The sequence below is a fragment of the Pan paniscus genome, chromosome 19 (genome assembly GCF_029289425.2).
Source record: "Pan paniscus chromosome 19, NHGRI_mPanPan1-v2.0_pri, whole genome shotgun sequence".
NCBI classification, from domain to species: Eukaryota; Metazoa; Chordata; class Mammalia; order Primates; family Hominidae; genus Pan; species Pan paniscus.
Window position 1 is genome coordinate 35,304,223 of NC_073268.2, and position 14,142 is coordinate 35,318,364.

General features: G+C 50.0%; 1 protein-coding gene across 18 annotated transcripts in view; it reads left to right on the forward strand.

The window, feature by feature from the left end:
- Positions 1 to 14,142, forward strand: part of MYO18A (myosin XVIIIA) — a 136,490-nt gene that overhangs the window by 56,626 nt on the left and 65,722 nt on the right. Inside the window, exon 1 of one of the 18 annotated variants that reach the window (XM_063598694.1) lies at positions 12,966 to 13,042. The exons of 15 other annotated variants lie outside the window; for them this stretch is intronic. In XM_063598694.1, coding sequence (XP_063454764.1) covers positions 13,037 to 13,042 — 6 coding nt within the window. In that variant the 5' untranslated portion in view covers positions 12,966 to 13,036. Of the gene's footprint in view, positions 1 to 12,965; positions 13,043 to 14,142 lie in introns of those variants that run through there. 2 more of the 18 variants (XM_063598693.1, XM_063598698.1) reach the window with 2 other exon arrangements.

The window sequence follows — 14,142 nt, forward strand, 5'->3', positions numbered from 1 at the left end:
CTTGAGCCCAGGAGTTCAAGACTAGCCTGGGCAACATAGTGAGACAAGCCCAGACAACATGGTGAGACCCCATCTCTATTAAAAATACAAAAATTAGCTGGGCATGGTGGTGTGTGCCTGTAGTCCCAGTTACTCAGGAGGCTGAGGTGAGAGGATTGCTTGAGCCCAGGAGTTTGCTGCAGTGAGCCGTGATTGCACCACTGCAGTCCATCCTGGGTGTCAGAGCAAGACCCTGTCTCAAACAAACAAGCAAACACAAAATAATAGTACTTTCCTTGTAAGGTTGTCCTGAGGATTAAATGAATCAATACATATAAACCACTTAGAGCAGTGCCTCAAAATAGTGCCTAGAGTCAGTGAGCATTGGCCAGGCATGGTGGTTCACACCTGTAATCCCAGTGCTTTGGGAGGCTGAAATGGGAAGATCTCTTGAGGCTAGGAGTTCAAGACCAGCCTGGGAAAGATAGTGCTACTTTGTACAAAAAGTAAAAATATTAGCCCAGTGTGGTGGTGCATGCCTGTCCTAGCTACTTAGGAGGCTGAAGCAGGAGGATCGCTTGAGCCCAGGAGTTTGAGGCTGCAGTGAGCCATGATCACACCACTGCACTCCAACCTGAGTGACAGAATGAGATCCTGTTTAAAAAAAAAAGAAGTGAACATTATCATCATCCTCATTAATCTGTCTCTGGTACGTCAGGAAGCACTGGTGCCTGGTAGCTTGGTACCTGCAGGAATGTCACAGGTGCTGTTCCTGTTAATGGCTCAGCTCTGCTCACGGGGAGTGTTGGAGAACTGCTTTATTCTTGTCCCCACGCTGATGCTTATGCCCAAAGTGCCTTTCAGGTAGAGATGGGGAACAGGCCTAAGCTTACTCAGGGCTGCACAGTAATCTTAGCGAGGGATTGCTTTGGCCTGAGTTTCCAATCTGGTCTGAAGTTTGATTCCAGTTTTTAAAATTGGGCTGCTTTCTCTGTGACTCCCTCCAGTCAGATTCTTAGCTGATGGCAAGACCTCTGGAGTACCAGGTGTCTTTCTACCTATTTGTTTTCCATTTGAACAAACTTACCCTACTTTTTGGTCTTTCTACAATTTATTTTGTTTCTTCACACCTGTCTTGCTCCTGACAGCCCATTTAGATTAGGACTAAGCAGGAATTGAGGCATAAAACAGAAAGACAGTCCTGACCTGCCAGTTCCAGAGTCTGTCCTCTGCTCCTTCCACCACCCATATGAGCATGCCTAGACTCTCCCACTTGTGATTTTTACTGCAGCAAAACCTCTCCAGTGAAGTCTCTGTGATGGAACACAACAGTGGTCAGACCCGCCAATCTGTTCCTTTGCTCTTCTGTGGATGCGGGGCTGGGGGGCTTCTCTGAGCCTCCTCTCCAGCATGTCAGATATGTCCAGAGTCCATTCTCCACCGTGTCCTCCCCTTCCTACTCCTCCTTTGCTTCATCTAGTTGGTGACACAGGGAGGTGTCCAGTTATGGGCCTCACTGCTCCATGGCAGAAATCCTGGCATGCCCTGGATGAGGCTTCATTGGCCTTATTTGCTGTTGAAAGTTCAGGATTCTGTTGGGACTTCTGATTCTATAGGAGTACTAACATCAGATAAGTCCTGCAGCGGGTGGCTTGGGGAAGCCCTCAGGCCACTGCATTCCAGATGTCTTATTCGTGCTTGGCCCAGAGAATGCAGAAACAAGGAACCATTGTGTGATTGTGCAGGCAATGAGGGGCTTTCTCCCAGGCCTGGGACGCCTTGGGGTGGGAGTAGGTTTCCATTCAGCCTTGGCTTCTGCTCCCAGCTGGGTATTAAATTGTGACTACAGTCCCCTCCTCCACCTCTTTTGGAGGCCTAGGGAACAAGGCAAGGCATGTGTGGATAGGAGTCTAAGCAGACTCTGGGGTGAGGAAGGGAGACAACAGCAGGTAGGCGGGGGCATCATCTGAAGGAGGCATTGGTAGAGGGACCAGGACACACTGAAAGGGAACCTCTAGACCAGACCTGCCCAACAGAACAATTTGCAAGGGTGGAAATGGTCTATAATGCTATCCAACTTGGTAGGAACTGAACCTTAAATTTTATTTGATTTTAATTTAATCAGAAGTATCCTCATTGTTTCCATTTAACTGGAATTTTTTCTGAGACAGGGTCTTGCTCTGTCACCCAGGCTAGAGTGCAGTGGCACCATCACAGTTCACTGCAGCAAACTCTTGGGCTTGAGTGATCCTCCCACCTCCCCCTCCCAAGTTGCTGGGACCACACTTGGCTAATTAAAAAAATTTTTTTTTTGTAGAGATGGGGTCTCACTGTGTTGCCCAGGCTGGTCTTGTGTTAACAACACCTTTGCAACCACACGCAACTCCTGACCTGTGGGCCCTTGCCTGGGGCCCTTTCTCTCCTCCTTTCTTCCTCCTCTCTCCTCCCCAGATGAGCTGAAAGCAATTCCTGCAGCCAAAACTAGCCCTTCCAACCAACTTCATGTTTGACAAGCATCTGTTTCTACAGCAACAATAAGAGCTACAGTTTTGGGATTTTGAAGAAAATGGGTGGGACAAAGGGTAGAGGACCCTCTATAGGGTCTTTCAGAGGCACAGAAGAGAGACCTCAAAATCAGTCATCAAAGGAAGACAAGCGATCTTGCTGCCTAGACCTCCCAAAATGTTGGGATTATGGGCATGAGCCATAACACCCGGCCAGCTTCAATTTGAATAGCCACTCATGGCTAGTAGCTACCATATTGAACAGTACGGCTCTAAACAGCTCCCAGAAAGAAATAGTTGGGTGTTCTTGAAGGTTTGTTTCCTCCTTCAGAGTCCCCCTGGTGAGGCAGGGGATGGTGGCATTTCCCCTTCCTCTCAAGAAGGAAGAGCTGTCCTCTCTGGCAATTTCTACACCTCAACCACCACCAGCTCTGGAATCCTAATGCCCCAGGGCCAGCAGGTCCCTGGCTGTGTGCCGCCACAACTGGGGCAGCGCTTCCTTTCCTCGCCAAGGATGTCTTCTGCCCAGCTTTGTAACACACAGGTACTCACATGCCCCAGTGGATTTGGCCCAGGCTGTTAGCACAGAGGTGGTGGGTTGGTAGGCAAGGTAGAGGCTTTTGCTTCTTCCTGTTTCTATGGACATAGGGTTTGTGCTTTATTTTTTACTTCAGAGGGTTTTAGAAACAGGCCCAATAGGGGCTCCAGAGGTGAACACACAGATTCTCAAATATTTATTGGATGTCCAGTGTTACGAGGAACCTGAGGCTTGTCTAGAAGAACTTCTCTGACTTTGAGAATAAGCACCACAGGCCTCCATCTCTCACACCCAGGAAGACCTGACTGATATTTTATTTAAATTGCTGTGGCTGACCCTTAAGCTGGCTTCCTTTTTTTTTCTTCTGTGGAAATGGAGAAGAGTTGTCATTTATATGAAAAAGAGAACAATGCTTCATTATGTTTATTCCCTCCTGTCTACCAGAGGGGGTGGGTAGGAGAACATAGTGCATGTGGTACATTTAGGAGACCCAGAAGTGACCCAAGTCCTGATGAGATGTGGGGCAGGGCTGTGGAGGATTTTGGGAAACGATCCTCAAGGCTGGCTCATGGCTTTGGGCCTTGGGGGAGCTTGGCAAAGCAGAGGCAATTTGGAAATCCCCGGGGGCCATGAGGAAATCCCCAGCAGCTGAGAGACCTCAGAGAGCAGCAGGCCTGCTGTCGGGCCAGTCAGGTGGTCCCTGCAGTCGGCCGCATATGCCTGCCTAGTCTTTGGGGATTGACTCAGGGTCTTGGCAGAGAGGACAAGCCCAGGCGTCCCTACTTGGGCTGTGTGCCCAAAAAGGTGTGGTGGCACATGGCTCTGAGCAAACTGATGGGTGTGCCAATGCAGGGACTGGGTGGGTGTAGGGGCTGGGGGGAGTGTCAGAGCCCCAAGCCTCGGCGACCACCTCTGGGGCAGTGATCTGTGGCTCGCCGTCCCATACCCACTGACCTTCCTGATTGCTTGTCCTGGGCCCCTCTCTAGAACAGGCTTTCCTGGCGTCTTTTGACCTTGCATTCATGTATTCATTCATTTATTCCATCAATAAGCATTTACTGAATGCCTACTATATGTAGGAACTGTTTTAGGTTCTGGGGATAGAGCGGTGATAAAAACAAAGTGGGCACCGAGCTCATCCCTGCCTCTTCTTGCCCTACGCGTCCTGGGGACGGCGAGAGGCCATCTTGCCGCCGCAGCCCCCTCGGGCCGGAGCTCCTGGGGGACGCCTCCTGGGGGTGGGGCCCGGAGGCCGGCCTGGCGGAGGTGAAAGCGGCCCCAGCAAAGCGGGAGGGTAGATGAGAAGGGGGCTGCCACCCTCTGCTGGGCGCCAGCGGCGCTGCAGGGCGGAGCTTCCAGGGCTCTAGGCGCATGTGCTGGGCCTGGCCCCACCCCCTTGGCCCCGCCCAGGCTCCGGCTGGCTGGTGGGCCAACCCGGGAAGTGCCGCCGCGGGCCTGGGGCTGACTCGGCCCTCACAGACCCTGACCCGTGCGTAGGGTGCTGAGTGGCTGGGGTGGCCCTGGGCATGCGCCGTTGGTCACTCCAGGTTTCCTCTCAGCCCTCCTTCTCCTCTCTGAGACCATCCCTAGGCTTCTTAAAGGGAGTCTGCCCTATAACCCTTCAGAATCCACTGGCTATCGGCACTGGTAGAATTTCATAAAAAATCTTGGCACCTCAATACCAATCGCTGTCTCCTAACACTACTGTTTCATACGAGGTGACATTTTGTTACTTACACACACACACACACAAAAGAATAAAGGATAATTCCTCCCAAGAAAGGGAAGGGACTCCTGCGCTGGCATTTTCTTTGAGACAGGTGTAGACTCTAGTACTGGCCCTAGGGCTGGTGCTGAGGACCTCTGAAGTGGTCATCCTGGAAGTGCACCTGCCACCCTAGTGGCTGGGCCCTCCCACTTCAAAAGCAAGTGCTCCAGGCCCTCCTGGCCCTGAGCTCTGAGTGCTTTAAACAGGACTCTCCCCAACTCCCTAAATAGAGTTCTATTATTGACACTTTACACACCGCAAATTTGTAATACAAGGATCATATAATTAGTACCCATTTATGGCAACAGTGCTTATAGACTTTTTTTTAGGAGTTTTGATTTACAGGGGAACTAGAGGGACAAATGGGGTCAGAGAAGTATTCTTTTGTTAAGATATATTTTGTTAAGATATATATATCTCATTGTTAAGATATATCTTAACAAAATATATCTTCCCAAGCTTTAAACCTTGGTATCTTTCCTTACTTTTCTCAATCTCCACCCAGACCCGCTTGTGCCCATTTCCCATTCTTCCCCAAATAGTCACCAAGTCCAGCTTATTTTTTCTCTTGAGTCACCCTCTCTTCCCCATCAACTGCCAGAATCCTAGGCAGACCCTTCTTATCTCTCATTTGGCGTCACCTTTTACCTTGACTTCCTTTTTTTTTTTTTTTTTGTCACCCAGGCTGGAGTGCAGTGGCATGGTCGTAGCTCACTGTAATCTGTAACCTTGAACTCCTGGGCTCAAGTGATTGATCCTCCCACCTCAGCCTCTGAAGTAGCTAAGACTACAGTTGCAGGCCACCACGCCTGGCTAATTTTTAAATTTTTTGTAGACGGGTCTCTGTGTTTCCCAGGCTGGTCTTGAACTCCTGGTCTGAAGTGATCCTCCTGCCTCTGCCTTCCAAAGTTTTGGGATTACAGGTATGAGCCACCATGCCTGACTACCTTGACTTTCTAATGTTCTTTCACCTTCCAGCCTCCTTTCTCCTCCTCTTGCATCCTGTTAGCTCAGAATGTTTTTTGGTTTTTGTATTTTGTTTTTAGGCAGGGTCTCTCACTCTGTCACCCAGGCTGGAGTGCAGTGGTGTGATCATGACTCACTGCAGCCTTGACCTTCCCTGGGCTCAGGTGATCCTCCCACTTCAGCCTCCCAAGTAGCTGGGACCACAGGCATGCCACCACCACACCCAGCTAATTTTTGTGTTTTTTGTAGAGATGGGATTTTGCCATGTTGCCCAGGCTGGTTTTGAACTCCTGAGCTCAAGCAATCTGCCTTCCTTGGCCTCCCAAAGTGCCGGGATTACAGGAATAAGCCACCATGCCTGACCTGCTCAGCATTCTTAAGGCACAGGTTAAATCATGCCCCCATCACTCTCCAAAAGCTTGTTGTGCCTCCCATTGTTTTCCAGGCAGGTGGTGGTGTGTAAGGAGCTGGGCTCTGGAATCTGAACAATCTGAGTTCAAATCACCTGGCCAGTCACAATCTGTGTGATCACAGGCAATTATTTAACCTCTGTAAACCCCGTTTCCCCATTCCACAATTCCCCTTCTCATTACCTCGCAGGGTTTTGAGAGGAAAACCAGTAGCATGTGCCTGGCCATGGCTAGTGCTTGGTGTGTACCTTCTTGTTCCTTTGACTGCCCACCTTGCTTTCATCTCAGGTACAGCTCTTTCAGGTGAGAGTAACAGAAAGCCCAGCTCAACTGGCTTAAAAAGAAGGTATGTGTTGTCACCAGTATCTGAAAAGTCCAGCAGTAGAACCGGCTACAGGCTCAGCCTTATCTGGAAACATTAACAGTGTGACCAAGACCTGACCTTTTCTGTCTCTCACCCCATCTTCTAGGCAGCCTTGGTCCTCAGACAAGTAATGGCAAAATGTCACAGCCCCAGGTTCTAGTTGTGTGGATAGAGATGTGTGACTCTTTGAATAATCCCCAAGTTTCATTATGTATCCTTGAAACTGATTGGGTCACATGCCCTCCATGAACCTATAGCCTGAGGATATTCTTATTGGCCAGGATATTCTTATTGGCCAGGGCGAAGTCATGTGCTGGGGTGGATCCCCAGAGGGGAAAATGGAGTGCTATAATCAGAGGATGGAGGAATGGGTGGTGGGCAGCAGAAACAACACATGTCCACTACAGCACACACTTGCTTGATTTGAGACCCAGCTTCCTTCCCAGCTTTATCCCTCCTTGGTTTCCTATATGTGTCATACATTTCTTCCAGACTTACTGTCCACATCTCATGCTTTTCCACTTCTTTGCCTTTTATTTTATTTTATTTTTATTTTATTTTTTTGAGATGGAGTCTCTCTCTGTCGCCCGGGCTGGAGTGCAGTGGCGTGATCTCAGCTCACTGCAACCTCTGCCTCCCGGGTTCAAGTGATTCTCCTGCCTCAGCCTCCTGAGTAGCTGGGATTACAGGCACATGCCACCACGCCTGGCTCATTTTTGTATTTTTAGTAGAGACGGGGTTTCACCATGTTGGCCAGGCTGGTCTCGAGCTCCTGACCTCAGGTGGTCCGCCCACCTCGGCCTCCCAAAGTGCTGAGATTACTGGCGTGAGCCACCACACCTGCCTGGCCCCTCTTTGCCTTTTCTTACACTACTTCTTCACCCTGGAATTCCCTTCCTACCTCATTGCCACATTATAACATTTCTCTCTTTCATTGGCCTAGCTCCAAGCTGTCTGTAAGCTGTCTACTTAATACCGTAACTGGAACAGATCTTTGCCTCTGAACTTCCCTAGACTGTTATTGACGTCCCTGTTGGAGCACTGAGCACATTCTGACTTGAATTTTAATTATTGGGGTACATTTGTTATCTCCTCTGCTGATCTGTACATTTTTTTAAATCAGGAAGTATTTAGTTGAAAACAAGAACTAAATTATCTTCTTTCACTCAGTCACTCAAACGTGCCTCATATTGTCTCTGAGCAGGGCCCAGTGCTAGGTGAGTGCTGGGGATAGAGCAATGAACAACACACAACCTCTGCCTCAGGAAGCTCAGTCTGTGGTGGGGAAGCTGAAAAAGAAGCAGGCACGGTGCTTCCCCACAGTGTTCGCCTTGAGGTATTACAGTTCACAGCTAGTTGAATAAGTGAACGACTTCCTCCAGCCCTCAGAGCCTCCTGTCTGGCCTGCCCCCAGCTCTGCTTAGCCACTCTGCCTGGTCAAGTGCCTGAAACAGAGCCAAGGACCTTCCACTCATCCACGCCACCAATGTGGGAGAGCAGAGCAGTTGAAGTTGTCACCACACTTGGAGATCCCCTTGTTCCCCACTCTATTCCAGCCCGCTTATTGTGCGTGCACCGTTCAGATCAGTTGGTTAAATCCATATGGATTTTCGTGGAACACCTTTTGTGTGCCTAGTGCTGGGGAACGGGATGGGATATAAAGGAAGTAGGAAATGGTCCCAGCTCTCCAGGGAGAGCAGGCTTAAACATTCAACACGAATCGATTATCATTCAGAACATTAGTTATGCTGTATAGTCATGGCACGTGGACAGTAAACTTCAATAAGTTCAACTATATGGTTGTGAAAGAAACTATATTACTGTAGCCTAAAATTATAAAAATAATATTTTGTGTGTTTTTACTATATGCTGTACATGACTATTATGCTTTCCTGCAGCTATATTATATCCAATGGCATACTCAAAATCATGTGTACTATACTCTGTGAGCAGTTTAAGGGATTTTCAGGAGTTTTGGACTATATTCTATTTTTGCCTTACATGCTGACTTTGGAATCTAACCCCATATAGTGTGTGACTCCACTGTATATAATAGAGCACCATATTGAGTATAACCAAGAACCGTATGTATGTAATGTGTTCAGGTGTGGACAGTGAGTGCTATGGTTTATGATAATAATGATATTAATAATTTAATAACTATAATTTGCCAGGCCGCACATCAGTTGCTTTACATGTACTGCCTTTTCTATTCTTATAACAGCCTCATAAGGTGGATATCATACTATTTTAAGTCCAAAAAAGTAGAAACTCTAAGAAGTCAAGTAACTTTCCCTTAGGTCAGACAGCAAGAAAGAGGCTGGGATTCAGACCCAGGTGTGTCTGGCTGCCAAGCCCACGTTCTTTGCATTGCCGGGTGGGTCTTGGGTTTCAGGGAAGGCTTCATAAGGGAGGCAGGAGTTGAGATGGGCCTGGAGAGATGGAGAGGGTCAGCCAAGGTAGAGACACATTCGTAAGGAATGGCTCTGGTGGTGACAAGGGCAGGCAAATGACGGAGAGCCAGGCTGGCTGGGAAGAGGGAGAAGAGACTAGAAAAGTGAAAGTAAAGTCTGAGGAGGGGCCAGATTATAGCTTCCAGCTGTCCTTGGAGGCAAGCTGAGGGGCTTGGGGTGGCCTGGCTGGCTGTGGGAGTGTCCACATGGCCTCTGGAGCCATCAGTTAGACTCATCAAAGAAATGGACCATGCCCTGATATTGCACCACCACGCTTTGGGCAGCAGAGGGACTAGCTGTAGTTGCATGTGAAGCTGAGTGGAGACAGGCACACTGACAGACGAGTGACAGCTGATGGCCTAATGAGGTAGGGGACAAAAGAATTAAAAAGCAGACATATGGCCACAAAGGGCATCTGGCCTTCCTAATATAGGCATATGCAAGGCTTCAGCATGGTGGTGCCTAAGAGGGGCTGGTGCCCTTGGAGAGAGGCTGGGGCATTGGTGGGGCAGAAGCCAGGCTGCTGTAGCCAGGCCAGGAAGTCAGGAGTCATCATGGTGGAGATGGCGTGCCCTTCAGTACAGGATGGAGCAGAAATGGATTGGGTTCAAGAAGGAAAGCTCAGAGTGTGAGATCTTTGAGATGAATTAGGAGTGTTGTACTTAAGGAAGCAGGGTATATATGTTGGTTATTTTTAGGATTATAAATAGTATAGAATTTAGAAAATGACTTAAATCTTTTATCCCTTAAAAAGGGTAGGCTCCAGTTACCTGGAAATTTTGCTTACAATGCCTCATTTTTTCCCTCGCTTATGATCATAGGTAGATAATAATAGTTAAAATGTATTAAGGCCAAATGTGGTGGCTCATGCCTGTAATCCCAGCACTTTGGGAGGCTGAGGCAGGTGGATTGCTTGAGTGCAGGAGTTTGAGACCAGCCTGGGCAACATAGGGAAGCCCCATCTGTGCAAAAAAAAAAAAAAAAAAAAAAACCTACATGGTGGCACGGTGGTGCATGCCTGTGATCCCAGCTACTACGGAGGCTGAGGTGGGAGGATGGGCTGAGCCCAGGAGATGGAGATTTCAGGGAACCAAGATAGTGCCACTGCACTCCAGCCTGGGCAAAAGAGCTTTTGTTTGTTTGTTTTGTTTTAAGTATTGAAAATGAATGTGCTGGACACTGTTCTCAGAGCTATGTATGTACTAATTCTTTTAACCCATGTAATAACCCCATGTGGTAGGTGCTATTATTTTCCCATTTTACAAATGAAGAAATTGAAGCACAGAGGCTGGGCATGGTGACTCACGCCTGTAATCCCAGCACTTTGGGAGGCCAAGGCGGGCAGATCACTTGCGGTCAGGAGTTCAAGGCCAGCCTGGCCAAAATGGTGAAACCCCGTCTCCACTAAAAATACAAAAATTAGCTGGGCGTGGTGGCGCATGCCTGTAATCCCAACTACACAGGAGCCTGAGGCACAAGAATCGCTTGAACCTGGGAGGCGGAGGTTGCAGTGAGCCGAGATGGAGCCACTGTACTCCAGCCGATAGAGTGAGTGAGACTCTATTTCAAAAAATAAAATACAAATGAAAAGAAGTTGAAACACAGAGAGATCAAGTTGTGTAGTTTACTTCATGCAAGAGCTGAGATTAAACCAGGCCGTGTGGCCCTGGAGGTCATACTCCTAACCATGGTATGCTGTGAATCATTCCTTTCAAGCCATGCTTCTCAGACTTTAATGTGCCTCAGCATCACCTGGAAGCCTAGTTAAAACACAGATGCTGCACCCCATATCCAGAGTTCTTGGTTCAGCAGGTCTGGGTTGGGTTCCTGGAATTTGCATTTCCAACAAGTCCCCAGGGGATGCCCACGCTGCTGGCCTGAGAACTTGGAGAACCAAAGCCCTTTCACATACATTATGTACCAGTCTCATACTGGTTGGGTAAGAGTCAGTAAAGGTGTAATCCTCATTTTGCAGATAAGGGAAATTTAAGTCACCTGCCTGTGTTCACACAGCTAAATCATTCATTCATTCACTCATTCATTTAACAAATGGACATTTCTGTGCTAGGCCTTATGCTGACCTTAGAGTCTTGCAGTTCTCAGCCTTGGCTGCATGTAAGAATCACCTGGGGAGCTTTTATCAATAAAAAATCCCAGTGTCCAGCCGGGCGCAGTGGCTCACGCCTGTAATTCCAGCACTCTGGGAGGCCGAGGCGGGTGGATCACGAGGTCAGGAGATTGAGACCACGGTGAAACCCCGTCTCTACTAAAAATACAAAAAATTAGCCGGGCATGGTGGCAGGCACCTGTAGTCCCAGCTACTCGGGAGGCTGAGGCAGGAGAATGGCGTGAACCCGGGAGGCAGAGCTTGCAGTGAGCCGAGATCACGCCACTGCACTCCAGCCTGGGCGACAGAGCGAGACTCCGTCTCAAAAAAAAACAAAAACAAAAAAATCCCAGTGCCCAGGCCCCTGTTCCCAGACCAATTATGTCAGAAACTGAGAGGGAAAGGGTGGGCTTCAGGCATCAGTATTTTTTTCAAGTTCCCCAGTGGATTTCAGTGAGCAGTTGAGGCTGGCACCATTGTTCTAAGTAGCCACTGAAGATGTGAAGACCTGTGACACTGCACGTGCTTCAGAAGGGCCAGATGCTTCCCCTGGGGAGACATCCCACTCCCTAGAGAGCAGGACACAAGCGCCGTGTCCTAAGAGTCTGTGTATGTGACTGTATGACAGTGAGACTTGGACAGCGCATGGCAGGTAGGAGGCAGGGCTGGGTTTCCATCCTCTCTGGCAGTGCTTACCAATCTTTTCATGGAGAAAGTCAGACAATGTATAGAACCAATGGCCCTTAGAGCTGGCCAGGGGCAAGAAGCATGGGGTGTATGCCAGACTGGTTAGGAGGTGGTTCTGTATCAGGGCTTCCTAGCACCACCCCCACCCCATTTTTTTTTTTTTTTTTTCCTAAAGAGGAATTGGGAGGCAATGACTGTTTCCTTTTTTCTGCAGAGCTGACGGCTTCTGAGACTTGCTCTCCCTGTCTTTTGGCCCCTTGACATTCTGTTCTCCAGCTCCCATTTCAGTGTCTCAGTGGGTCCCTAGTCCTGGTCTAGGCATCCCATGGTGCTAACTGGAGAGCCAGGCCAGGATTTCTCTTCACAAGAAACACTGGCTTTTCACAGGCAGCCATCACTCATTGGCTAGACACCCATGACTTCCTCTGTCTGCAGGGCTGAGGCCCACCCCACCCTCCTCTCTGCCTGTGCAGTCCCTGGCGTCTGTGGAGGGGAGAGGGATGTAAACAAAGAGAGTGCAATTGATTCTCTGCATGTCCCCTGTGTGCTGATGGCAGTGGGGCAGTAAGTGGGCCTGCCCGTGTGGGTCTCTGCTCCTGCCAGACCTTACAGGACTGCTTTGCGGCTGCTGTTTGGGCACAGTGTGCAGTGGGCCCCGTGTGTTGTCTTGGATGTGACGTTAGTGGCTGTCTTGGCCTCTGCCGCAGTAATTAGATGGCTAGGGTAGGCCTATGATTTGGGTGTTCTCAAGAACACTGTGTTGATTGAATGTTCGTGCATGCTGGTGTGTGTGTGTGTGTGTGTATACGTGTACATGTACATGAGTGCACATGTGCTTGTCTCAAGCTTGGCCTGTGGGGCCGGGGGCTGCAGGTCTCAAATTCCTCTGCTATTTTTAGGAGCCATATCAGCCCAGCTGTCCCGGAGCTGGGGTGTGTGTCCATAGGCAAGTCTCACCCTCCCTGTCCTTGCCCTAACCCCCTAACACTGCCTGCCCCCCACCCCAATGGCTTTACCCTAAGAGCCTTCTCCTTCCCTTCCACACACGCTGCTGTATCACCCTCTCCCTCCTGGCATACCTGATACCCGCAGTCCTCCGGGCTGCTGGCTCCAACTAGGGCTGGGCAGCTCGGGACGGGAGGGGCCGGGGAGAGGGCGGGAACTGGGCGGGGCCACAGCCTGTGCTATTTTGAGCTGCTAACGGAGCCAGAGCAGCATCAGAGCGGAGTCTCCTTGCTCTGGGCTGCTCCAGGCCAGGCTATGCGGGTGAGTGTCCCTCTGACCCCCCACCCCGGAAATGTCCCAGGCTCCTCATGCTATTTCCTCATTTAGGAAAGGAGGGACCTTTTTGTGATTTCCCCAGATGTGGCTGAAGTAGGTGGGGAGAGGGGTGGGGCAGCCTTGGGGCTCCTCTCCGAGCTTCTTGGTAAGAAGGGAGTTACTCAGCCCCGGAAGCCTCAAAACCCCTCCGTGGCTAGGAGCAGGGCATCCTGGGCCTGACTCATGACTTCAGGAGTTTTGGAGGGGCACTGTCTTCTGAACCTCAGTTTCCTGGGGTTGCATCCACCCCCAAGGCTGTGACACGCCTTCCCCACCAACCATTAGTGCTTTTTTGGCCTTCATTCCTTAGAACACTGTTTTCTTCCAAAGCCCCAGCCCCACAGCACCCAAGGTCCTCGGTAGTCTTGTCTCTGCTTTGTTGCTGGTATAGCTCTTTCCTCTCTTCCTCCTTGAGAGGGGATGGTCCTTGGAGTTGTCAGGGAGCACCCTTCTCGCTGTCCCCAAGAGTAGTCTTAGCATGGCCACCTCCATTTCTGTGCATAGGACACTTGCAAGGGGCACAGATGGCGTGTTGGGGATGCTCTGACTGGCCCTAAGTCTCTTTTTTAGTAGACATTACTCCAGATAAGTAAGTTCCTTAAAAAAGAAAGTGAGGAGAGACATAGCTGCTCCCAGTCCTTTCTGTTCCCCTGACTCTACCCCTCCCAGCCACCAAGGGTAAGGTTTTCAGTTGTGTCAGCAGTTGGCAGAGTACGTGGGCTGGCCTGGTGCGGAGGTGCATCAGGAGCCTGAGATGTACCCGTGAGTACTTGTATCTCTCTGTGCTCAGGACTGCCCTGCCTCAGCCCCCAAACTGGCACCAGGGCTGAGTTGTGTGGGCAGTATGCCCGGGGGTGGGGGAGAGGTCAGAGAGAGCTCCTCACCCTGAGAGATGGGCGCTTCCTGGTCTAGGGTACTCTCCCCCAGCCACCCCCGGGCCACTAGCACCAGGTCACAGATTCAGGGCCATGCACAGTGATATCCAAGCAGACAGCAAAGTGCCCTCCAGAGGGGCAGTGAGCATCCCCAGGGAAGGGAGACCTCCA